The following is a 27887-nucleotide window of genomic DNA, read 5'->3' on the forward strand; positions in this document are numbered from 1 at the left end:
ACAATAGGCTAAACACAGTCGCTCCCCTTCCGAGAGAGCGGGCACCATACACGTACGCTCCACAATCGAGGGAGCGGACATTATTTTATTTGTTTGTATTTACTGTGTTTATTTATCTTTGTATATACTTACTTATAACCATATACGTGTAATGTCTAGTTGGATCGAAAGGTAATGGTCATCTACCCATCTGCGGCAATTATTTTTACATCTTAACACTTTAATGGTCAAATTTATCGGAACCTCAAAATATCATGCATATCATACATACATGTACATGTACATACATGTACATGTATATCTGCTCAACGCTGGACTACGATCCGTTTGGCTGGTGGGTTTTGTGGCCGGATGCTAGACCAGCCCCTTGAAGCAAAAACATCGTTCAATCGGAAGCAGAATACGTCATTTGGCAAAGCTTTTCGATGTTTTAATTCACCATTTGTTATGTCTCATCAATAATTCCATATCTACAAAAACATTTTCATTCAACAATGTAGCGTTTTTACATAAAAAAAATCTATTTGAATCGTGGAATTTTGTTTTTTTCTTCGACTCGAACATGACTCGACGTTGCTGGATCGCTGCATTTCAAGACAAGCTCAAACCTTGAAGCAAAAACATCGTTCAGTCGCAAGCAGAATACGTCATTTGGCTCAGCTTTTCGATGTTTTAATTCATTATTTGGTATGTCTCATCAATAATTTCATATCTAAAAAGCATTCCCATTCAACAATGTAGCATTTTTAACGTCCAAAAAGCTAGTTGAATCGTGGAATTTTGTGTTTTTCTTTTTTTAGATTCGAAAACGTAACCCCCTTCCCGCCGGCCGCCGGGATGAGAGTTACGTTATCGCAAATGTTTTTAAAATATTCTACATTTTATGTGACTTAATTGATTTCAATGAAATTGATTAATTTTATTCCGTTTAACTGTAAGGTTTTTGTTTTAACTCAAACCTCTTGCTTGTAGACTTTTGTCCATGCAGTAGGCCTACCCAAACGAGGGACGTATGTTTACATGTGTGTGTGCGTGTCGTGTGAATGCTCGCTAAAAAATCGCACGCGGTAAAGGTGGCAGACGGCTGGCGCCCTTAACCAGGGACCCGCGTTTGCAGCGCTCGTGTGAAAGGGGCTTAGGTACAAGTATATGCAAGTATTATGTACAATGCAAATAACATGGAGTTTGATTTTTAAAACTGCATAGCAAATAAGTTTAAGATAATTGAAGTTGTTACGATAATATTATTGTTAGTAAAGGTTTCTCACAAATTTTGCTGACATTTCACACATAATTTTTAAGAAATGTATTTTGGAAAACAAGATGATTGGAATGAATGCTCATCTAAAAAAAATGATTATGCCATCACACCGTTATTTTTTATTGTTTATTCGTATTATACACGTCGGCCTATCGTGTGTTTTACTTAATATTACTACAATCACATGGTATTTAGTTTCTATTAGAACAACCATTCAGACAATCAATCCAGTTAGAATTTGACATTGAACACATTATATCAATTACGCCATTGTTGTTGTTTTGAACTTGTGCATGGCAGACTGGCCAGGTATTTTTCTGACATAAACCTGAAACGTTATTTTAAATGCATTTATATAAATCCCATTAGGATGTTCTTCGATAACTCAGAATACACACGTAAACATGTACTCAGTGAAGGTGAATGTTTGAATTAAACAGTAAATCAATGAAATCAATTATAATGCCACTCTGTCTTGCTATTGCTCGTTTGTTTGTTTACTAGTTTGTTTGTTAATTGGTTTGTTTGTTTGTTTGGTTCCCCCCAAAAAAAAAAAAAATAAATAAATAATGAACGTGTTAGCCCTGTTTCCTTTGCTGTTTTAATTCGAGGTAAATCATTAATGCGCGTACCTAAAACTCTGTACAGGAGTCCGGTAATCGGATTAGCCCGATCTGTGTGAAGCTGTGCGTTCGTCCGTAAAGCATAAAGCTTTGACCATTCCATTCACAATTAAGGTGTTAAAACACTTCTTAAACTTTGCAATTAAATCAAACGTAGAAAAATACATAATAACAAACTGTTTATATCTGTAATAAACTGCAACTTTTGCTCTGTTGCAAAACTATACTGCAGAGGCGTGCGGAAAAATGCACTGTACTAAAAAAGAAAATCACACCACACGGCAACATTACCCCCTTCTTAAGATTGGTATGCCCCTAACGCGTAGCAGGTTTGAGTTCCAAACTTGTGTTGACGTTACTTCTCATTTTCGAGAAATTTTCCACATGATCATAACTATTCCAGCTTACGGTGGGATAAAAACCAAAATAATATCACATAAATCTTCAAGAATTGGACTTTCCAATAGTATATTTGCACGCTTAAATCACGTTTAAAAGGAGGGAAAATACCTCTTAAACCGGTACATTTTTAAACATGTGAACATGTTAAAGTGCACTTATTCTGTTATGTGGAGATTTGGAAATGTGCACTTGAATTGTATTGAATTTAATTGAATTAAACGGAGCATTCTCTGCCACCGCCAAATAGTGCTGTGTAGGTGCATTCAATGGGATCTCAAACAACCACCAGTATCCCGATTCGCTATTTGGTCTAACCATACGGCAGATGGCAAACAACTGTAGTTTAACATCACCTTCTTGAGAGGGACCAACCTCCACTTTAAAGCTCGAAAAACGATATTTTAGTGGTGCTTTCTGGAGACGGCTTCCTGCCGTTTCCGTAGTTGGTTGCATAAGTTGTACACGGAAATTTCATATATTGTTACTTGAAACTTCTCATTCTTTTTGGCTGAAGAGTTGTAGTGTGGATCTCTGTCCCTGTATAGTATTCTACTTTTAAAACATAATATTTCTAATATAAACATTTCATAACGAATGCCATTCGAATGTTTACAATGCTTTTTATCAACTCGCCCGATCAAGGCAATGTGTCCCGTAAAAGAAGAGGTTCTGATTTATGAAGGGTGCATCAATGAAGTCCCAAATCTCTTTTCCATTTTGAGCTTCGTTGTTTTACTGTAACAACATTCTGTTATTTGGCCAGTTGCATCAGGATAGCAGCATGGAGGTAGAAATAGTGAAATAGTTTCTACCTCCATGGCCGAAACCTTGTACTATTGGGGTACTATGGGGACTGCATAATGAAACCGTGTGCTAGTGTGCTAATAGGATCAAGCAGCAGGTTGTGCATGGACTCACACGTTCTCTCCACACAATGATTGACATGATCTAGGCCTCATCTGCGGTCAACCATGGGGTTAGCACCCTTGTTTACATTACTGAAACCAATACCGGGCTTTTCTATCCTAAGATGTAAGGGATAGTGCAAAGTCGCTAATAACCTCCAGCGTGACATTAGACTGGGCTCGTTTCCCTAATGATTGTGGGACTGTTTTGCAATGAGATCTTCGGGCAATATTGCATGGACAGTTAGCCAAAGTCTATTAAATATTTGGGACATTCAGTCCTGCGGGGACTGTTTAGCTAGTCTAATATCTTCGGGCGTTAGTATTGAGGGTCATTCAGTTCTTCCAATGTTTAATAACAAATGATCCAAAGGGTGAATCATTAAGAACAGTTGTGCCTTTTCGTAATCCTCTTCTGGCAGAAGGTGAAGGATTGTCCCTTAAAGGGAATTTCCTGTGATCGCTTACTTTACTTCTGTGCCTCAGTTAAAAACAAAACATAGGCCTAGCTACAGACAAATTGATTAATTGAAATAATAACCACCTTTAAAGACACTGGACACTATAGGTAATTGTCAAAGACCAGTCTGCTCACTTGGTGTACCTCAACATATGCATTTAATAACAAACCTGTGAACATATTGAGCTCAATTGGTCGTCGAAATAATAAAAGAAAAAACACCCTTGTCACACGAAGTTGTGTGCTTTCAGATTGCTTGATTTCGATACCTTAAAATCTAATTCTGAAGTCTCGAAATCAAATTCGTGGAAAATTACTTCTTTCCCGAAAACTACGTTACTTCAGAGGGAGCCGTTTCTCACAATGTTTTATACTATTAACAGCTCCCCATTACTTGTTACCAAGTAAGGTTTTATGCTGATAATTGTTTTGAGTAATTACCAATAGTGTCCACTGCCTTTGAAGTAATCTATAAACATCACGGGAGAAGTTTTTTTGGTATGTATATTCTTTCTTCACATAAGAAGATTTGATACTCTCCTCGAGTCGGCTTCTGCTAACAATGTCTAATAGGCTCCCAAAGTTAGAATACTTGTCTTTGACACTAACCAAACGTGTCCAGTTCCTTTTATAGACCTCTTACAGTAGCTTAGTTTTTTTTTGTTTTCTTGACCGGAGGGGGGGGGGGGCAGAGGTCGGGAGGGTAGGATAAGGGATGCTGGGGTTGCTTCGCGAGAGGGGTACGGAGACAGCTGAAAGGCACGCATATCGTAGTCGAAGCGGCGCCGTAAATGAGGTACTCGAGGCCCGGGAGGAGTAGGGCCGGGGACACGGTGGCAGACTCCCCGAGAACCGCTCGGAGTCCATGCGGGACCGTTAAGTGGACTGGGGACGGTATACATGGATCGAGGGAGATCTACGCGACGTGTTTACGGTGTGGAGGCAAACAGGGAATGTTGTCTCTCTCTCTTTCTCCCTCGTGTCTTTTATACGAGAGGTCCGGAGGGGAATATTCAGGGAAATAAGGGGATGACGACGCTGATGATAAGGGGGATAGTGGACTCTTAAAACGGTTATGATGAGTAAAGTGGATTAAAATAATAGATGGCGATCGGGGTTTGGGGCCGATGACTGAACATATTTATTTAAACTTAAATGCATGCAGCAAACATAGCATGAAACATAGCCTAGTTTATTGTATAACTACGTCACGATCACGGCCGAATTGTATAGACCTGCTTATGTACGAAAAGTAGCTATAAGCACAACATAGCTAGCTTACCAGAATAAGGTTATCAGGCTGCAAACCCGTGAAATACATGTGACGAAAGCGCAGAATGCCGTGCTTCCGCGAGTGCTGATTGTTTGCTTAGGCCCTTTTTCGAAACCACGGCTTCGTATCTGCTCCAGATTCGGCTCAAGCTAGCTGCAGCTTGGCCCCTCGGTTGTGTGCTCAGGGCTTCCTCCGAGAGGACGGAGCCCGAAGCCGAATCCAAAGCCGAAGCCGTGGATTCGAAAACGGCCATACCACGGTACGCAGAACCATGAAATTAAGCACAGTCGTTTCGGGCGGTGGTCATCAGTCACTGTGCGATTATTGCAGGAGACAACAAGAAACACTTAAGGCGTGGTGCAACTCTACCCCCACCAGACAGAAGCAATTTTATTTGTCTTTTTGTATCAGAATTGATATCAATCCATTTTAACCTTTTCGTATTTCTCACATATATAATATTGTTAGAAATTCCTATAGGTTGAAACGGGTGACAGAAACAGCTGCTTGATTGAGTGGTATAGATGTTGGAGATCTTTTGTGATATCCTTAAGGAGGTGATAGTGGAAACAATTCAGAGTATAAGTTCATGACCCCACCCATCCTATAAATCACCTAGTGAGTGTGCAAAAGTCAGGCAGAATTCACGTGAGATCATTCTTGCCAAGTTCTAGTCATTTGTTTATTTCCAGTTCATACATGGACGAATGAATGAGTTATAACAAATATTGAGTTACCTTAATATATTTTTAATATAAACAAACGAGACTGACATCAAATTCGTCTGTGTGCACATCTAAATAAAACATGTTACGTTATCAGAGGTATAAAAATAACTGTCGACAACTAAATACAATTGTTTTTATTTTAAGGCTACTAACTGTGTGTTTATTCCAAGAAAAACACTATTCACAGTAAAGAAATTAGCGCTAACGTGTTAATTAAAAAAAGAAAATGAGAAACATCCTAAGCTTGTTAAGCATTCATTATACCCGGTCTATAATGGGAGAGTCCATATCAACACGTGACTGGCACATATAGTATGATTGATTGGAAGTGTTATGTATACACAACACTGTTCGGGCTAAATAGTTATGGAGATTTATATAATACTGGGTGATTTTGCAAAATGTTCCTCCAAAATTTCTTCCAAAGAAATACCACCTTATACGTGTAAGGTTGAAACAATCTTGATCTACGGTTAGGCCAGTATCTGTCTTAAAGGAACACGTTGCCTTGGATCGGTCGATTTGGTCTTTGAAAAAGCGTTTGTAACCGTTTGTAAGAATGTGGTTTACTGATAATTCATTTCAAGATTACTATGATCGCTGTACACCTTCCCTAAACCCTTTAGTGATTAAAGGCAGTGGACACTATTGGTAATTGTCAAAGACTAGCCTTCACAGTTGGTGTATCTCAATATATGCATAACCTGTGAAAATTTGAGCTCAATCGGTCATCAAAGTTGCGAAATAATAATGAAAGAAGAAAACACCCTTGTCACACGAAGTTGTGTGCGTTTAGATGGTTGATTTCGAGACCTCAAGTTCTAAATCTGAGGTCTCGAAATCAAATTCGTGGAAAACTATTTCTTTCTCGAAAACTATGGCACTTCAGAGGGAGCCGTTTCTCACAATGTTTTATACCAACCTCTCCCCATTACTCGTCACCAAGTAAGGTTTCATGCTAATAATTATTTTGAGTCATTACCAATAGTGTCCACTGCCTTTAAAGAAGACCTTTCACTTCAAATTAGCAAAAACCTTACAGTGATAAAACGGACAAGTTTTCTGTAGAAACCTAATAACTTAATAATATGACACAAGGGAAATACTTCACGACTAATTGGACAAGACAGGGGTAACTGGGTAACCGATAAGCAGACACTCAACCTACAGAGCCGGGGACGAGGCCTATATGGAGGACGAGGTTAACCTATTTCATGTATTTAGATTTCTGGGTAATGCTTAGGTATATCAATTTTTACTCTTTTAAATGAGCAAGGTGTTGGAGGGCAAATCATTTTTGAAGACAGTTGTTGTTTGTACTGCTGCCTTCCTCTGAGATGGACGGCCTCTACATGTTATAACTATTTTATTGTCCTAGTAAATAAAACTAAAGGCATAGCCGTCGATTTCACCAAACTCTTCCTAACTTAGGATTAGTCTTAGCACTTAGGACGAGTTCAGTTCCGTATCAGAAGACGTTAGGACGCATTGAACCCATCCCAAGTTAGGACGGGTTACCCAAACTCGAGAAAGGATTAATCCTAGCGTTTCGTGAAATCGGCTGCCTGCGACACCATCAGTAATCATTTTGTTAGCATACAAACTTTGACTTGGGAACGAGCAATGGAGAGCTGTTAATAGTATACTATATTGCGAGAAACGGCTCCCTCTGAAGTAACGAACACTCAACAAACTCCCGGATCAGAATTTACCCGGATTTGGGTCCCAGTGGGCCAGACCCATTTCTGGGTCAGATCGTCCCGGAATCCGAGCCAAAATCACCACTTTTAACCACGATTCTGATCACAATGACACGGATTCCGGGTCACATTGATACGGATTCCGGGTCAAACATACAAAAAAATGGGTCTGCCCCCCGGACCCAAAATAATGAGTTGAGTTCGAGACTTCAGCTGCTGACGAGGTCTCGAATTCAAGGCATCTGAAAGCACACAGCTTGTGCGACAAGCGTTTTTCTTCCATTGTTATTTCGCAACTTCGACGACCAATTGAGTTCAAATTTTTGACAATTGCCAAAGGTGTCCAGTTCCTTTAAATGAATTAAAATCTCTTGTTTGCTAGTATACTTTGAGGTTTTCTGAGATTTTAGTGCACGGGGATGTTTCCCCCGATGACTGTGTGTGCCAGCTGCTTGTAACCCGTCTAAAACTCAGGTAGTGATGCATATAACCTTTGGGGACGAGGTAACTGTTTCATACATTGTTTGTTGAGATCCTTATGGGAGATTGGTATTCATCACACACTTGTGTGGTTTTCTGATGTTTTAGTGCATAGCCATGTTTCCCTCATGACTGTATGTGCCAGCTGCATGCAACCCATCCAAATCACAGGTATTGAAAGCCGCCGCCTGTTCGCAGCCCCTCTCATGCTGATGAGCTCCCCCTAGCCGGTCGGGGCCGGCAGAGAGGAGGATGATTCAACCCCAGGACTAGTCACTGCCCGTGACCTCTCAAGAGAAAGGGGGATGATAAAAAGGAAAGATAAACCCTCACCAATGATTGCTTCTTTCCCCCTTCCTGGCTTAGCCTCTACTTCCCATTCCAATAGAGTGTCAAGGACCCCCTCAAATAGACAGTCATTCAAGAACAAACCTCCTGACTTGTTATGCATAGGCTGAACTGTCATCCATATGTACCTTTAAAGCTTCCTACAGGCCTCGCCGCGAGCGTACGGTTGCCATTTTCTTCTTCCGTCCAGTAAAAACATAAGAGGATGTCAACGATGCGGGCGTTGTTCTCTATGCTTACGTGGAGCAGATATTAAGTGGAAGGTGTGGAACTGTTATTATTTACTTCCCTTTTTTGGTAAACCGAAAACAAAACATGAGTGATGAGAAAAAAGAAGACGGTTTTCGGGCTTCGAGGCTGGCTCACCACCACGTGCAAGACCGCCGCAATACTGGTAACGAAAAAAGTTAGTTTACCCGCTGCTTTGCTGCAACTACATTAACAGCTTTGCATATACTCATTTGAATAGTTTAGATTTGCTAATTAGATTGTATGAATATTCATAGCATTGACCACGGTCAGCCAATAATGAGTTGCTATCTTCTTAAAACCATTGGTGACGCTATGCATAGAAATTACAAAGTCGTTTATGCCTGTCACTTGTCTTTGCATTAACTAGCTGTAGAAGAGTTTCCCAGGGCCTCTCCCATAACATGTGCTAGTCTACTACTCGTGTTGGTAGTATAGTCCTCTTCCGTGTGCATCTTCAACACGAATGATTCGTCTTGCGTGGGGATGTAGAGAATTTAAGGCTATTAATAATTCCAGTCATTTGGGAATAGAAGCCCGGGGAATGAATAATGTCTACGGGAAATGCTACGTTATGCATGTTTGAGCACGAATTACCCTAATCAGTTACAAGTGGTTGGCAAGGGTTTTAAAGAGGACATTGTATTGTTTACATCCTCAGCCGTAGAGGGCGGGATGACTACTGACAAGCCGTAGTGTTATGAAAATACCTTTTCATATATAGTAAACAACAATATTACTAGTGGTTTTATCTAGTGCCCATATCCATCACTCAGTGTGACGCTCAAGGCGCGTTAACATTCAGTATTTCCATAGACCTTTTCGCAAATACTGGGGCGCGCGCGTAAAGCTTGGAATTAGGTGCATTGTGGTCTAGCTGATTACAAATTTGATTCATATATATCCCACAATGCACCTCATTCAACAGTCTGCGCTTGCGCATTGGTATTTGCGATAAGGTCTATACAGGGTATATACTATTTTGGACTACGTTTGAAGTATGCTATCTATACTCCTCTACGGAGCACCACATGGTTAACAAAGTGATGTGGCGCAATATGCTGCCAATCCAGCCAAGATCACCTGAGCAAACCCCTTTTCTTATTTTTGCATAAGTGCGCTGTGTACATTTTACCTCATAATGTCATTCGTTGATTTCCACTGGTTCTGATAGTGACTTGAGTTGAGTGGAAGTGAGAGAACTTATGTTATGTCTCGAGGGATTAGAACAAAAATAATTAGAACTAAATAACTACTCTACAATTGAGAATGCAGAGATTTGAAAGATAAATCACTAAAACAATGAAATATTAAATATAAATGAATAAATTATTATAAATAATCCGAATACAAATAAAAATAAAATAAAAAATGAATATGTTGTTTATTGCGGGTCTTCGTTATAAGGCATCGAACCCCCATTAACCCATCTGAAAGTCCACCTCTAAAAAATCCACAAAGCAAAACATATGTTGTTCTTAACGTGTCGTATTCACAAAACGTCACCAACAACCCGCGGGACAGAAACTCATTAAAGTTAACGATGTTGTTATTTAAAAAACAAAGTTAACCACTACAAAATGTCATCAACAGCCTTCACTGTTAAGGTTCTAAACCAGCGTCAAAGTACCAGCAAAAAAAATAAATAACACACAAAAATAAATAAAGTAAAATTCCTCTTACGGATGGGCTTAAACAGAGCATGTGTAGGAGTATTAATAATAACTGTTCATGTTAAGTCAGTTAGAGATCACAGCTGTCTCCATGAGTGAAAAGCTAACCATTTGAACGGATGTCTTGGTCATCGTTACAACACTGAAATTCCAACTCTTCCATTATAAGATCACAACGCAAGGGCGAGAGACGGTGAGGAAGTTTGGGCAAATTAATGTTCCCGCAACGAGTTGGTCTGAGCAACACGTCGGATGGCCGGGAATAGGTTCGTTGAGTATTTTTTTTATACAGATGGAGGGCAGATTTTGAAAAAAAATTGTTCACGATGTAAATGGATCCACGGTAGAGGAAATGTTTCCATCTACAGTGAGTGGGAATAGTGGATATAGTAAAAGTTGTGTTATTACTAGCGTGGTTTCTTACAGTTACTGAATGTAGACATTTACTGTACTGTACAAGTGTGAATGTCCAATATACAATATCGATGTGCAAGGTATAGACATACATTGTAAAAACTATTTGAATTTTCGATATCCAATATCGATAATCCAATATCGATATGTAAAGGGAGACATTCAACGTAAAAACCCATGTGATTGTCCAATATCCCCCCAAAATACCAAATTAACTTTACTGACGTAAATTTCGATGAAATTTTGTGTGAATCATTATGTTCTACTTTAAAAAAGTCTGTGTCCAGTCACTAATGTCACATACCAAACGTATTTATTTCTTGCCAAAAAACGCTCAGACCGAAGGCAACGTGCACACCTTTAAGCCCACTCATTTTGACACACGTCTGAATATAAAGTTGCTTATTTTAAGACACCTTATTAGAACTTCCATTACGTTATTTATGTATGTAGCAACATATTTTATGCAGTTTCCAAAATTATATAATGAACATGCATGTGGTAAAGTCAGTGATCACAAAATAAGCTCTGGTATTATTTTAAGATTTGTTTTCTTTTTTTTTTGTCCCCTGTTCGTTTGTAGGATGCTTGTTCATTTGTTTGTGCTGGAATGTGTGGCATTCGTTGTGAAAGTTTCGCTTGGTCGTTTTATAATAAGTATTTGCTTCGTAATTACCGTTAAGGTTTAATTCACACTAGAATAAAGATAACACCGCTCAAATGACCTCAAAGTGTGACGTCATCATTCTCAAGGATGAAGCTGTCAGTTACGGGGGGGGGGGGGGGTCCGTACATTTGAGCTTCCGGTTAATAACAAACCCTTGCATAGATATAGTACAAAATATATTTAATCGGTTTCTGTGAATCTCCTTATTATAGTTTAAATAAAGCCCGTTACCTTTCCATTAATAGTACACTAAATACCGCGTTTATTAAAATTTGGAGTATTTAATTAACATATAAATCGGTAAAAACGAAGTAACTTATTGGTTGATGAATTATTTCAATGACCAATCTAGAGATATCGTAGACTGATATGAATACAATAGAATAATGAATTTTAAAAAGCCCCCCCCCCCCAAAATATAAGCCCCCCCCCTCAATATTTTAGGGGCTGATTATAATCAACATGTGATCAAATTATAATGACACCAAAATTAAAATTTCCCATATTATAGTAAAAATGACAAGTGCAGTACCTTGGCTACAAGAACGATACTGGGATATAGATTACTAATTTGTTTGCAGACAAAGGTTACACGGTCTGTTTAGCAGCACCAAAATAAACCATAAGCTAAAACAAAAACATTGATCTAAGGTAGGTCTAGTGTTATAAAAACCCAAGGTCAGTGGAAATTGCTCATGCATCCCAATCCTAGGATAAAAATAAAGTTCTTAATTTCAGTCACGAGTTTGTTAATCACATGACGGAAACTAACCCCCATCCTTAAATCCTGTAACTGATTGGTTACGGATCTGGGGCCATACTGCTAAGCACGAACAAGTTTTGGTTAGCAGAATAATACACCAGTCAGATGTGTTCGTATATTATATTTGTCTTCTGCAAGTTCGCCCCGAAGAAGGCTTAAAGCCACTATTGGTATATGGGACTACAATAAAAAGAAAAATTATTTTACGAGAAAATAACTTAGGGGAGATGAATGTAGGAATTGATATTCCTCTTAGAACAGTCTAGATTGTATGATGGTAACATGCACTAGGCAAGGAGTTCGAAAGAGACGCAGTAAGTGGAATAGAGCTCATTGTTTTACATCTCAGCAAATCAAGAGTTTATGGGTGAGAAGAAGCAGAAAGTCTGATTTCACGCTCACAAACTCTGATAGGAGGAACCTGGTCGAACACAGTGGTGGAAGTGCATTTCTTATTACCGTTTCTCCTGTTAGAATGTGCCAATTAGGTACCATGCTTAGCAGATTTGGGTAACTTGATCTGGGCTTAGTTAAAGATGGGATATTCCAAGTAGGTTATGTCATCGTGAAGGAAGGAAGCGCAGCTTCCCCTCCTTATAGAGGTTGATTCTAGATTAAAGGGGCAGTCAGATCTCTGATAAAATACCACAATCAATCATGTAGCAAAAACGCAATGCGAATTACAGGCACTCTAGAGCTCTTCAAATTCCTTGGAAAAGTTAAAAAAGATGTTAAAGCGAAGTGACGCACCCAGTTCGAAGCTCCCCATGCATTCCATTTCCACAAAGAAATTGAAACTCTTCTTGTTAGAATCTTGTTTGTATTATGCGTTTTCAATCATGGATTTTACCACAGAGAAAGGATGCAAATTTGCACATGGGTTTTTATCCTCCTCAACTTTCACAAGTTTAAGCAAACAGCGCCCTCCCGCGACATAAACAACAACCATGGAGGAAGCAAAACCAACTCTATGCAAGAAAAAGTAACTAGAAAGTTGAACTACGATAATGGATGTTGCATATTCCACTTTCGGCGACGATCCCCAAAATAGTCCCGAGAAATTCACTTTTATTGAACTGCTGGAACATGAAACCGAATCTCCAAAGAGTTCCAATGAAACAAAGACGGGGAACGTCCTACACTCAGGTGAGATAAACTTGACCTACAACCAACACAAACCAGTCGTTGGTACAAAATACAGGCCCGTGAAATAGCAACTATAGAAATAAGGACGTGCTTTTATAATCATGTGTTTATTTGTCAAAAGTCACGAGTTCACAGGGCTACGTAAAGTGCACGCTATTGCTAAAGGGTACTACAGTGCGATGAACAGGAACATGAACAGAAACATGCAGGACAGAAACATACTATTTTTTTCAATTTTTTCGGAGTTTAAATTTATAAGTTTTAAATTTATAGTGAAAACTTACCGGTATAAGTTAAATTAGTTATAATATGTATAGCTCGTTTACGTTATTAATTACCAGTATTTGTTATAAGTTATATTAGGTCTATCAGTTATCGGTTTATGTTATAAGTAACTGTTAGTTAGGTTTTTTTCCGGTATATGGTTAGCTATATAGCTATATAAGTTATCAGTGGGCCTTTTAGTTATAAGTTATCTGTATAATTATGTTATATCTAGCTGTAGGTTATACGTCATTAAGTCAAAATCCCAAATTTTGTGACACATTCGTGACAGGGAACCCATAAAAAAAGTTGTCGTTGTCTGCAACGAGATAATATTTTCCACAGGTGTCTGAAATCATGTCCTAGTTTTCTCAGTTCTCCAATTGTCGCTTTAAAAACACTGAAAGTCACCGTCGGTAGGCTCAGGGGTGACTCATTTAATGGGGTCCGGATAGCAGAGTCTGGTGACCCCGGGACGGTAGCTTGACGGTGTTAGGGAGGGGGCTGGTACGGTGAAGAATGTCTCCAAGTCAATTTAATTAAGAGGACAAAGAAATCAAGCACTGTGGATTGTTTTAGTGATGGCGCTTTCCAACTAAGGGAATACTTTAAAGACACTGTACACCATTGGTAATTGTCAAAGATTGTCAAAGACCAGTCTTCTCACGTGGTGTTTCTCAACATTTGCTTAAAAGTAACACACCTGTGAAAATTTGAGCTCATTTGGTCGTCGAAGTTGCGAGATAACAGCGAAAGAAAAAAACACACTTGTCACACGAAGTTGTGTGCTTTCAGATGCTTGATTTCGAGACTTCAAATTTCTAAATCTGAGGTCTCGAAATCGAATTCATGGAAAATTACTTCTTTCTAGAAAACTACATCACTTAGCCGTTTCTCACAATGCTTTATACTGTCAAAATCCCCTAATTACTCGTTACCAAGTAATATTTATTCTGAGTAATTACCCATAATGTCCCCTGCCTTTAATACATCAAACAAACACCTTTTTATTGTTCTGTTTTAGAGCTCTCATCAATGTTTACTTATATAAATTTCCATTATCTTTTTAATGGACAATAAAATTAATACAAGGAATTGAAATAAAAAATATAATTGAAATGAATTCTTGAGATAATTTATTATTGGTAGCCCTTGGAATAACACTCATCGATTCAAATAGATTTCAGTAGGACTTGAAACTTTGCACGGTGAAGATATTAGGTGATGAAGCTCCATATGTAAATTTCCTTTGAGAGGTATTTGTCCTAAAAAAAAAAAAAACTATTACAAAAAAAACGCGGCAGTTTACAACGTTTCGAGCTGATATATAGCCAATGTACAAACATATAGGGGCCTACATCTCAGCTATATCACATGCTGATGGTGGCAAGGTGAACCTATTTATATTATTGCTCTGTGCCAATTCCATAAAATGTACACAAGCGCACAACCAAATGATAAGACACAATGTTTAAAAATGTTTATCAACTGATAAATTTAAAAGCAATGAAATATCACAACTCCCAAAATGAAAACACAACACCCCTACAGGACTCCCCAAACAGTAAAAATGCCAACATAAAGTCCGTAGATACAACAGTAAATAAGCATTGACATAACAACATTTAATACTTTCGGTTTAAGTAGGAAAATTACAAATGTTGTGTAAAAATGCTTAATTTTAAATCATATACCGTATTGGGACTAAGACCATTATGAACTCCAATTACGCAGGGTCATTTGCTGTTGATGACAATATCTGATGTCATACATGACCGCCTTGGCAAACCCAGCCCCAACGCGAACACCATACCTTCTGGTATTATCATTCACCCACAGCCTTCAGCTGAAAACCAGTTTAATATTATAGATATCTGTTCTGGTGTAGCTCGTGTTCAATTTCGAAAGCCCACGTCAGCAAACGTCGTTTTGGAAACAGAATTTACCCATATCAATATCTCGTAAGTGTTATTGTATTGTTTGTTAATTATCGGTTACTTGTTTCGTGGAAAATTGTTTGTAGTCTCAATTAAAATGCCGATTTTAATGTGTGCCGCGTCTACTAGAGGGGTGGTATTCTTTCAAGACGGTTTCAGTGTTTTTCGAGTTGTGCGACTGTGTTATGCCGAATGTGGGTAAGGTAAATGTTTAGCACTCTACAATGCTTACAGTGGGTTCGGTTTTCTACGGAGAGTGCCATTGGCAGGGCGAATCTTCCCCCAGGTCTCGGAGAGGCACTCGCCCGACGAAGAGAGCGCTGGGGCGGCCATACCACTTGTAGAAGATGGCACCGATTATGGTAAAATCAAAACAACTTTTGGTTTCTTGCTTTCTTGATGCATCCTTTAGAGGTTGGGGGTTCTATAAATTTTAATTCTGTACTTGAATGGTGGTGGTTTTGGCATTGGGATGTGCATGCTGTTTTTCCCATTATAATTATACGGTGTATTTTCAAAGGGTTATAAGGTTATAAGAGTTATTATTAGCCTTGAGCTGTGTACGAATTAGCGGCTACAGCTAGCTACGGCTACGGCTAGATTTCCGCATCACCATGCATTGAGGTATAGGACGTCCTTAGCAACACACTAAGCAACAGCCGTAGCCGTTAGCCGCCAATTCAGATAAGGTCTCACTATCCAATGGAATAGGACGGTTCTTCGGAGCGGGACAAACACATTTTCCGCGGGAAAAACAAAACAAAGTTGTGGGGAAAACAAAACAAAGTTGTGGGCGCATGACGACAAATATTGATCTTCGTACGGGTTCCTAAAGCCAACATGCCGCTTTAATTTGGAACTGTTTTTTTTACAGTTTCTAATCGGTTCTTTGTTTTACATGGGAACAGTGAGCCCCCAGTCGGTTGGCGTGGTAAAGTGAAAAGTTTTAAACATTTCGAAACCATCCAGGTTAACCAGCGAGTGCGGATAGTTAGGCGGGTCTGCGGTGATGGAATGGGGAGGGGGGGGGGGGTGGCATGCTACAAGACACAGATTCCCAGGTAACTGGAAGTTATTTTTGGGGAGAAAAATATGCCAGCGGGAATGACGGTGGAAATTCCGGGTTTGCTTGACACGCCCTGACATTATTTTCTTTAATTTTAAAGTGGGTTTCAAAGAGGATGGTGCTTACATCCTTGTGGGTGGTTGGGTTAAGGCTGGTAAGTGATTGTGGAAATTAGTGGGTTTCGCTGGAGGCGAGGGGAAGGTAACATTTTCTTGTTGCAATGAAGTTCTACGTTTACAAATTGCAACTATACCAGTGCTTTACAGTATCTTGATTAATTCGCTTCTTCTTGCCTATCCTTGGCACACGGTACAAGCGTTATTGGTTTTGTCAAGTTATTGATTTTGTCATGCTTTATGAATGAATTATACTTATATGGTAATACACTAGACACACGGTACAAGCGTTTTTACAAATAAAATACAGAGAGCATGCCAGTATGGAGTTTCGCCACATTTTGGCAAAACTGTACTCTATATTGAGTCAAAGACAGCTCTAACTTATATTGATGCCGGGGATCCGCAAACACTGCATTTTATCTTTTAGGCATGAGCAATTGTTTTGACCTTTGCACTTTTGCGTATTCATTCGCAATATAGGGGTTCCTTTCTCTATTATGGATTTTAATTAACTACATCCTTCCCGCATGATGATGACAAAACAATTACAAAAATGGTGGCTTGTGAAGACGAAGACATAAATTGTTGTGTCTTTGAAGGTCCTGTGTCAAAGCTCATACAGAAATATTTGTTTACAGCCATTGGACACTTTCGGTAAACAGTATTGTCCAAAGGCCAACATTTCGTGTATCACAACTTATATATAAAATAACAAACCTGTGAATATTTAGGCTCAATCAGTCGTCGGAATCGGGAGAAAATAACGGGGAAAACCCACCCTTGTTTCCGCACGGTTCGCCGTGTCATGACATGTGTTTAAAATAAATCCGTAATTCTCGACAACGAGAACTGATAATTGTTTTAATGTTTTCTCGAAAAGTAAAGCATTTCATGGAATAATATTTCAAGAGAAGTCTTTCACCATTACCTTCTGTAAACCCTGTAAGTTATTTGTCAATCAGTGAACATTTTTTTTGTTCTGTGCCGAAAGTGTATAATGGCTTTAATATCAAATTGATACACACATCGGTGTAGGCCCAAGGGTTAAATCAAAGTTAATAAACAATATATAAATTGTTGCTTTAGAAATTTGATAACATGTTATTTTATGTCGTATGATATTGGTGAAAGGTAGGTGTACAAGAAGGTGTATTTACAGTGGGTTTTTTAGGGTATATATTTCATGTTTGTGTTGCTTCTTTCGTTCCATATTCAATTTGGGTAATTTTCATCGGGTTTTTTTGGTTTAAGTTACATGTTTTTTTATTTTTTATTGTTCCTTTTTTAACAGGACCGTGATGTAAACAGCATCTGAGCTGATATTTCAATAATTATTGTATGATATGCGTTAATAAAATAAAACAAAATAATACAATTATTAGTAATAAATACCTTTGCTAATTACTTCACACAAGTTATATGACCATAACTTTCTTGGTATATCATACTGGTGTGCTTAATATAAAACATGGTTATGAACCTTTAAGTAATGTAGTCTTTTATAAAGAAAGAGTAACGTTCCGAATAAAAAACTGAATCTGGATTGGATTCGGGCATGAATTCTTCTCAGTCATTTGAAAGCACACTAAACTATGCAACAACGGTGTTTATCTTCTGGCAGTCGTTATTTTCTTCCAACTCCCAAAATCGAATTGAGCTCAAATTTTCACAGGTTTGTTAATATTATGTATAAATTATGTCGGGATACTCAAAGTGGGATTATGTTACTACATTGGTCACTTATATTATTTGAAATCGATGTCGTCAGAGGACATTTTGCTAAGACAAAATAATTTATCATGCAGGCTTATGATCGGAAGCAAGTCCCCCCCCCCCCAACGAGGCCAATATAAAATCATATATGAGGTCCAGCACGGTCAGCAGTGAGTAATAATGACCCGTGGTTACTATTAATAGGTTAAATATAACCACAGGAGTAAATGACAAGCTCTATAAACATGATCATATAACCATAGCATGAAGGTTGATTATATTGGATGGTATATTATTTGATAACGAATCCCTCGAGGGTGGGCACAATCAAACACTTATCTTTATTCCGGGGTCCAAATTCTACCAACTAATCTCTACCACAGTGAGTGGTGATAAAAAAACTTAATCTGTACACGATTGGTGCCGATACGAGGGTACGTTCTGGTATCCCTTCAGACCACACTGCATCGAGACTCGGGCAGTACTTGAAGTTTCCCCAACTCCGGTATGTATTTTCTACCTCCATGGTATATCTGAGAACTTTAAAACTTCTTGAGTTTATTGTTTTGATGTTGCATTTGTAGTTGACTTACTTTTGTGTTTTGTTTGTGTGTATAGGAAGTGTAAAGAAAGTGACGGTCACAATGGGGATGGACGGAACATTGGAGATAGACAAGGAGTCGGGTAAGCCGGTCCGTAAAGGCATGTACTGCAGCCACGCTCAGATGCTGTTCGTGTTCATCACAGCATGTATCATCATCACGGGCGTGGGGCTGTTGGCTTTCTACGTCCCCGATCGCTGCCAAGACATCGGGGCCACGGAGGCGCCGGTGGCCGGAGAGAGTACGGGGGGTGAACCACGGGAACTTGAGGTGCATCAACAAGCCGGGTACGACTACGGGGGTGGTGATCCCAAATGGGCCACCAGGGCTGCGGACTGGGCGGGGAGGCTGTCCACGGACGTGCTCCCCAAGCGTTACAGCGTCATCCTGCAGCCTTTCCTGACGCCGGACGACGCCACGGACTCTCACCTCCAGAGACATTTCACTTTCGATGGGGACGTCTCAATCAAGGTGGAGTGTAACAGACCCACCCAGACCATCACCCTACACACTAAAAACCTCACGTTGCATCGAAACCCCATCGTCAAGTCTCGGAGTGCCGGTGCGGCCGCGGAGGACCTCTTCCAGAGCTACAAGTTCGTGGGTGAGTTCGACTTTCTCGTCATCACTCTAAGAGAGGAACTTCAAGTAGCCCAAGACTATGAGATCTCCATCGCTTACTCCGGAGAACTCAATGAGAACCTGTACGGATTTTACAGAAGTAGTTACACCGCAGCTAATGGAGAAAAAAGGTGAGACACTTATTATCTAGAATTGCAAAGGTCGTGGGTTCGAATCCCACTCGAGTATGTTTGTGATTGTCATCACAGACCTCTGGAAAGTAGTTAATACACAGTGCTAACATACATTGGTGTTTATGAGTAAAACCACAGTTAAATTAAGAGGCAAATTTCAATCTATTAGACCAATACGAGAATAAAATAATACACATTATCCATTACAAGGTCAAAATTACCTTGAGTTAAGGTCAAAGAAACATCAGTCAGACTACTTACTAAAGCTTCCAGGTAAACTCCACCCTGTGACTCTCTAATCGGGTCAGTTTGACCCAAACTTTGCGAACGACCACGGTCGGCCAATATGACTCCACAAATTGGCGTGCTGTGAGTTCACGTCGCGACGTCAAAGGACAACCATGCAATTTCGAGGCATAATTTGTGTAGACCATAACATTCTACTTTTCAAACATTTTTTAAATTGTTCCTTTTTAACAACAGTTTTCAATCGCTTTTTTTATAGACCATCTTGCCCGATCCTTAGCAACGTGTCCCTTTAACGCCTTTAAAATCATTGACACGATCTGAACATTGAGGCATGTAAAACCCCACCCCAAGAATGAGGGTAACGTATGGTATCACAACAGTTTAACGTGATCAATGTCATCATCATGTACACAAGGGATTCAAAGTATAGCATTTTTTCGAAACCACAGCTTCGGCTTTGGATTCGGCTTCAGGCTCCATTGAGCATGTAAATGCGAGGCACGCGCACTTTCTTTAAACACTCGCGAGGCTGAAGTAGAATCCAACGTCGAAGCCAGGGTTTTCGAAAAGAGCCTATGACCCAAATTCGTCATCTGTGACCCTGACTTTAAATCATACGACCCCGATACACGAGGCCTCCAGGGGCCTGCCCAAGGAGGTTTAATATTGTATTTCACATCTTGTGAGTCATATTTTATAACAACTTTGTTGCTTTGTTGACAGTAACTGTGATACACACTACTCATTATTATATAAACTATTGAGTAAAAGTTTAAGAGTCGTTGAGACATGAGTTTTTATCCCTTTCTCAATGGTTGAACTGTGTTGGCGCAAATTTAAAGGCACTGGACACCTTTGGTAATGATCAAAGACCAGTTTTCTCACTTGGTGTATCCCAAATATGCATAATAACAAACCTGTGAAAATCTAAATTGGCCATAGAAGTTGCAAGAGTAATATGACAGAAAAAACTCCCTTGTTGAAAAATGTGTGTTCTTTCAGATGCGTTTGATTATTAAGGCTTTTAGGCCTGAAGTATTTTAATAACTGAGTGCTAAATTACATATTTCTCAAAAACTACGTTACTTCAGAGGGAGCCGTTTCTCACAATGTTTTATAATATCAACAGCTTTAGCTGTTGAAATCCTCAAAAATCACAAAATCACTTTCACTATGCTTAATTTAGATTTCAGCAATCAAACTCCCATGTTGGGACTGTGATACAGGACAATTCCAATTGATTATTAAGTGTTGTAGAAAAACACCATGTTGGAAAGCAGTTGGGAAAACAAAATACAAGAAGACCGTTTTAGCTACATTCGGAGAAAAACAGGTTTTGTGCTTTGCATTTCTAAAGTGAATCAACTTGAGAAGTGGACAAAATAAACAAAGTTGTATTTAATCTTTAAATTCATTATGACGGATCAAAAAAACATAATAATACTAACTTCTGTTTTAATAGGAATAAATTATAAATAGACTAAACGAAAGCACCACCCCCGCATAATGACGTCAAAGTAATTTAATGAACCAATAACTAGGTCAGTGTATCATTTTATTTAGCATCAAAATACCGTCAAGGTATTCAATTCATTAGGTACAGGCTGGAGAGCTGTTGGTAGTAACAAACAAAATGTGAGAAACAGCTCCATCTAAAGCAACGTAATTTTTTGTGAAACTCGATAATTTCTCACTCAATTAAAAACTTCAGTCCTGAAGTCTCTTCATAGGCATATGAAAGCACACCAATTTCTGCAACAACGGTGTTTTTTTCTTTCATTATTCTCTGACTTCGTTGACCAATTGAGTCAAAACGTTCACAAATTGTATGCACATGTTGGGATACATGTGTAGTGAAAATACTGTTCTTAGACAGTTTACCAAAGGTGTCAAGTGCCTTTAAAGGCAGTGGACACTATTGGTAATTACTAAAAATAATTATAAGCATAAAACCTTACTTGGTATAATGGGGAGAGAGGTTGATGGTATAAAACATTGTGATAATTAACGGCTCCCTCTGAAGTGACATAGCTTTTGAGAAAAAAGTAATTTTCCACGAATTTGATTTCGAGACCTCTCATTAAGAACTTGGTCTCGAAATCAGCCATTTAAACGCACACAACTACATGTGACAAGGGTGATTTTTTCTTCGACGACCAAATTGTGCTAAAATTTTCTCAGGTTTGTTATTTTATGCATATGTTGGGATACACCAAATGAGAAGACTGGTCTTTGACAATTACCAATAGTGTCCAGAGTCTTTAATCGAGGCCAATGTATGGTTATGAAACTACGCTATGTGTATAACACGCGCGTTACATCCTATGACTAGCAGTTTATTTACTCCAATAAGAACTGTTTCGGATTTACAATTTGTCGCAACGACCAACAAATCCTTCCTTCATTTGCCCCTCAAGTTGTTTCATTCTTCCTCTGGAAAATTTGTGGGTTGTAAAAATAAGTGGCATTCCTTCCTCTATTAAACCATGAACTCTTACCATTTACTTTGGCATTAAACTCATTACCTAGCTCTGCCCAACAATAAGATTATCACCCGGAATTTGCTCATACTGTTTCTACCCTTTGGTTGTATTTAAAGTGAGTATGTTTTGGGCGGAGACCATGCAGAGCTTTCCCTTTTCAACCTTTAACTTTGATTTTTTTTCTTTTCTTTTTTTAAATCAGTGCGCCGGGGGCAATTTATTTTCGGTACATTAGAATTGTCATCCAATGCAAAAGGGGCACAGGGGCAGGGGCATCTGTACCCAATTGACTTCGTTGCCTCACATGACTGCTGTTTTTTTTCTGCCAAAGGCACGGCCTTTTCCCACTTTTTAAGTTTTCATCGAATAACTCTAAGGGACACCAAGGGGCATACAAGGCAATAAGCTTGGGGCATGTACCCAACTGCCTCCATTGCCTCACAGAACTGCAGTTTTGTTTCGCTAGATAAATTCATCATCCAACGTTGTAGCTTTGTATGAAATTAAGATACCGGACCAGATGGTCTTGCGAGATGCTGAGAAACATCGAATTTGATTTCAGTTTAATTGCTGAGTAATCATGAATGACGTCATTTATAAACCTCCCACAGAAGTGTTGATTGCGATACGATATCACATTGTGTATGGCGTCACTGGGGAGGAGTGGGGGGGGGGGACTGTTACTATGGTAACGATAATGTTCTAGAAAACAGAGGGGTGTGTATGGAAGTTACGAGAGTAACGTTTCGATTAGTGAATATTTAAGCTGGTAAGGGGCACTTGCATAGGAGGAAAATGAAAATTTGTGTTGAAACTTGGCAGATAACGCAACAAAGCAATAACACAGGGCACCCACGACAATTGCTAATTTTAGGGCCGGTGAATGAAATCAAAGGTTAATGACGCAACAGGTCAAAATATATGATCTACTGGACCAACTGATTTAAAAATTACGGTGTCCGTTTTAAAAGGGTGCAAATTCATTGTCCCATCCGACTTTTTTAACACGCTTTTTATAGGCGACTTACACAATGTTCGTTAAAGGCACTGGACACTATTGGTAATAATTACTGAAAATAGCTGTCAGTATAAAAACTTACTTGGTATCAAGGCAAAGGAGGGCTGTTGATAGTATACACCATTGTGAGAAACGGCTTCTTGCATGTGAAGTAACGCAGTTTTCGAGAAAGAAGTAATTTTCTCCTAAAACATTTGTTTCTCCACTAAAATATTTCTAGACCTCAAAATCAAGCATCTGAAAGCACACAACTTCGTGTGACAAGGATGTTTTTGTTTTCCATCTCGCAACTTCGACGACCGATTGAGCTCAAATTTTCACAGGTTTTAATGCATATGTTGAGATACACCTAGTGAGAAGACTGGTCTTTGGCAATTGCCAAAGGTGTCCAGTGTCTTTAATGGGGCTCATACACATCGCTTTCGAGGAGGTTGGAGTATGTTTTCCTTCTGCTGAGATGACATTCCAGGGGTGGGATTCTTTACGGACTACTTCCCACACCCCTCGCCTCGCATCCAATGGGTTTTACGCCCGTGTATATAAATTTTGCTCTGTATCAGTTGACTATAATTTCTACACTCTACATTCGGCGGTATTTACTTTTCGTTGTAAATAAACAACTTTTGAACGAAAAACCTATTTGCGTGACTTTTATCGGTATACAGTACATTGTATGCACTTGACCTTCTGTGACCTTCCCATATCGCTGTAATAGCTAATCAAACGAAATGACATGGTAATGGGATCGAGCGCTGCTGGTTGCTGTTTAGGCATAGAGCAAGGCATGGAGCATGTTTGTTGAAAGGAAATATCCCAAAATGGACGAGTGAAAAAGCTGGCTGGCAAGTGAAAATGTTGGCGGACCTGCGAACTTATTAATTATATGATCCTACTGGCCATGTCACGGAAACAGGGAAAATTATTCCAAAAGGTTATTTGAACTTTGATAGAACTTTCTATGGTTATAGTTCTAAAGGAAGATTATGACGATAAATAACAATGTGTGTTTTCCGACATCTTGATACCGATTTCATGTTTCCTTTTTACTGTCAAACAACAACAAAACGCATAAAAAAAGAGAAAAATATGTAGGTTCCGTTTCGCATACGTCTTGTCATAAACTATGCCACTTAGCATTGTTGTCACATGGTCGAAGATGCGAAGAGTAACCACAATTCGCGTAAAAATCAGTTATCGTTCGGAATCGTGAACGTATTGCCTTTACGTATAAAGCCATGACTTTTTTGTATCTGATAAAAACGCTATCAGCTAATGATTGACCCGATGAATAGTTTCATGAGTGTATAAAAAGCCTCATGGGTTTATTCTGAACATATGGCGTGCGAAAGATTAAGAGTAAACACAATAACCAGATAACTTGCATTATGTGTAAACACTTCATTAAATATTCATACTGGCGTAGATTTATGGTGTCATAATGATGTGCATTGGATGGGGGCATGACCACACCTTAAAGGCACTAGACACTATTGGTAATTACTCAAAATATTTTTAGCATAAACACTCTTTTTTTTATTACGAGTAAATGAGAGCAATTGAGAGCTTTTGATAATTATAAAACATTGTGAGAAACGGCACTCCCTCTGAAGGAACGATTTGTTGAGAAAGAGGTAGTTTCTTACTCAAATAATTAAAAGACTTCAGCTGAAGCCTTTTATTGTTAATCTGATTGCACGCAAAGCATTGCAATAAGAATGTTTTCCCTTTCATTGTTTTCTTTGAAATTCGATGAACAATTTAGCCCGAATTTTCACAGGTTTGTTATTTTATGGTTATACACCAAGTGAGAATACTGGGCTTTGACAATTACCGAAGGTGTTCATGTGCTCCCTGTATAGGAGCAGAGTTGTTATTTGGGTTTAACATATTATGAAGATAAATTATCTCATTCGCAATTGTCTCGTGTTCTTAGACGCAAATATTATGTTAATGATGTTTGTAGCTATAGCTTCACATCTGGCTTATTTTGATTGCTGTTATCGAAATAAAACATGATGACTTCGGGGTCTTCATGTGTTTTGCTCGACGAGTTTCAGACAGAAACATTCTCATCAAACTTGGCACTGGTTTGCAATTTCATTATAATAAATTTAAGGGTTGAATGCTTTTCGAAAAATGAAAATGTTCAGCCCTTTAGTCTTCCTTTAAACTAAACTTCAAACGTTTTTTTTTGATGATTTATTCGTGTCCCCATGCTGATTCTGTATATGAGTCAACTAACAATGCCAACACGCAAACAAGAAAACATTCCCCTGATACGAAATCCCGAAGTCTATGGACAATATTGCACGCAGCACGAGGGCTTTGCAAACAGAATACACACAACGACAACATTGTGTTCAAATCGAAAGAAAGGAAGAAAAAAATACCAACATGAAATGTATACGGTGAAAATATTTATGAGTCTACAATTCATAACAAAAGTAGACCTTTATTTAATACTGAACTAGACATGTTGGACTTCAAGCAACCTGATTATACTAATGTGTACCGTTTGCGTGGTACCAGTTTCCTGTATGGATGAACACTCATTGGCTACTGTGGCCATCTTGGTTTTCTCGCACTCAACTGTTGTACCCAAACAGAGGCTGTATGGACACAAACTATAGTTTAAAGCCATTATACACTTTCGGAACAGAAAAAAAAGTTTACAGATTTACAAATAACTTACAGGGTTTACAGAGGGTAATGGTGAAAGACTTCTCTTGAAATATTATTCCATGAAATGCTTTACTTTTTGGGAAAACATTAAAACAACTATCAATTCTCGTTGTCGAGAGAATTTCAGATATATTTTGAACACATGTCATTACACGGCGAAACCTGCGGAAACAAGGGTGGGTTTTCCCGTTATTTTCTCCCGACTCCGATGACCGATTGAGCCTAAATTTTCACAGGTTTTTTTTTTTTATATAAGTTGTGATAAACGAAGTGTGGGCCTTTGGACAATACTGTTTACTGAAAGTGTCCAATGGCTTTAAACTGTGCCAATTCTTTGCATTAATTCCTATCACCTTACCGCACTACCCTGTAGGAAATAGTGATCACTGATTTCAATGTATATTTAAAGGCAGTGGACACTATTGGCAATTATCAAAGACTAGCCTTCACAGTTGGTGTATCTCAACATATGCATAAAATAACAAACCTGTGAAAATTTGAGCTCAATCGGTCATCAAAGTTGCGAGATAATAATGAAAGAAGAAAACACCCTTGCCACACGAAGTTGTGTGCGTTTAGATGGTTGATTTCGAGACCTCAAGTTCTAAACTTGAGGTCTCGAAATCAAATTCGTGGAAAATTACTTCTTTCTCCAAAACTATGGCACTTCAGAGGGAGCCGTTTTAACAATGTTTTATACTACCTCTCCCCATTACTCGTTACCAAGAAAGGTTTTATGCTAACAATTATTTTGAGTAATTACCAATAGTGTCCACTGCATTTAACTCTAACTGGGCAGTGACTTGCATAATATAATGAGTTTAAAAGACTTCTAGAGTCATCAAAATGTAAATCGTAGTAATCTAGTTTTTTTTTTTTTTATCATAATAGCCACCCGGGTATGTCGGCAATAAATAAATAAAATTTTGGGTGTGTGTTTAGTTAAGGTAGCAAAGGTCGGTTCGGTATCTTGAATGACAACTAGTTTTGATGTTTATTGAATGTTGTCGTACCAGTACGTGTAAACTTTGCATCCGGGCAATTTTAGAGTATTGTACTAGTACGCATATTGTTCTAGTGCGTATCTATACATGTGCACATCTATAGATACGCACTTTTGAAGTTGACATGTTTACAAAAGAGCCACAGACTTGTTACTCAAAATGTCCTCAAGGCGTGATTTGTACGGAACCAAGTGGAGGAAAATATAGTACAAAACATGTTATGGAAATTGCATTGTATTATGATTTGTGTACATAAACAAAAATTATGTAAAGGGAGGGGCACATCTCAGAACTTTTGAAATTCTTAAATTGATGTTATAAGTCCCTAATGTGTTCAACAATTAATGTATAAAACAAGTCAGTTTTTGCTATAGTGTAGTATCTCGCCCTCCAGGAATTGTATACGTTCACTGTTTATGTTATCGATAACAGTGTGACCATGGTCTGTGTCGTCGCCATCTTGCCACTCTAGAAACAAGCCATTTGCAACTTAAGTTGGATTTTTGAGGTCTTATTTGATATGTTTGATATAAACCAGAAGATAAACTCATTGGAAGTTTTAAGTGATTTTTGGTTAAACAAAGTGCGCAAAAGTACAAGTTTGTTGGAAAGCGAAAGAAGTAATTTTCCACGAATTTGATTTGGAGAACTCAGAATTAGACTCAGAGGTCTCGAAATCAAGCATCTGAAAGCACACAACTTCGGTTGGCAACTTCGATGACCAATATATTGAGTTCAAATTTTTTTCAGGTTTGTTATGTTATGCATATGATGGAATAATTATGCCAAGTGAGAAGACTGGTCTTTGACAATTACCAATAGTGTCCAGTCTCTTTAAGACAACGGACCAGTCTCTATTGTATACTATCCAGCGTGTAGACGACCTTGCTCAGACCACTTAAA

The 27887-nt window shown here is 38.7% G+C and overlaps 1 protein-coding gene across 8 annotated transcripts in view; it reads left to right on the forward strand.

The window, feature by feature from the left end:
* LOC139937247 (aminopeptidase N-like) overlaps window positions 1-27887 on the forward strand; it is a 77851-nt gene that overhangs the window by 22818 nt on the left and 27146 nt on the right. For 3 of the 8 annotated variants that reach the window (XM_071932338.1, XM_071932341.1, XM_071932335.1), the window contains exon 2: window positions 18810-19545. In XM_071932338.1, the coding sequence (XP_071788439.1) occupies window positions 18810-19545 (736 nt within the window). Of the gene's footprint in view, window positions 1-10339; window positions 10369-12906; window positions 13093-15235; window positions 15318-15527; window positions 15656-18597; window positions 18697-18809; window positions 19546-27887 lie in introns of those variants that run through there. The other 5 variants (XM_071932333.1, XM_071932336.1, XM_071932334.1 and 2 more) reach the window with 4 other exon arrangements.

The sequence above is a fragment of the Asterias amurensis genome, chromosome 5 (assembly GCF_032118995.1).
Source record: "Asterias amurensis chromosome 5, ASM3211899v1".
NCBI lineage: Eukaryota > Metazoa > Echinodermata > Asteroidea > Forcipulatida > Asteriidae > Asterias > Asterias amurensis.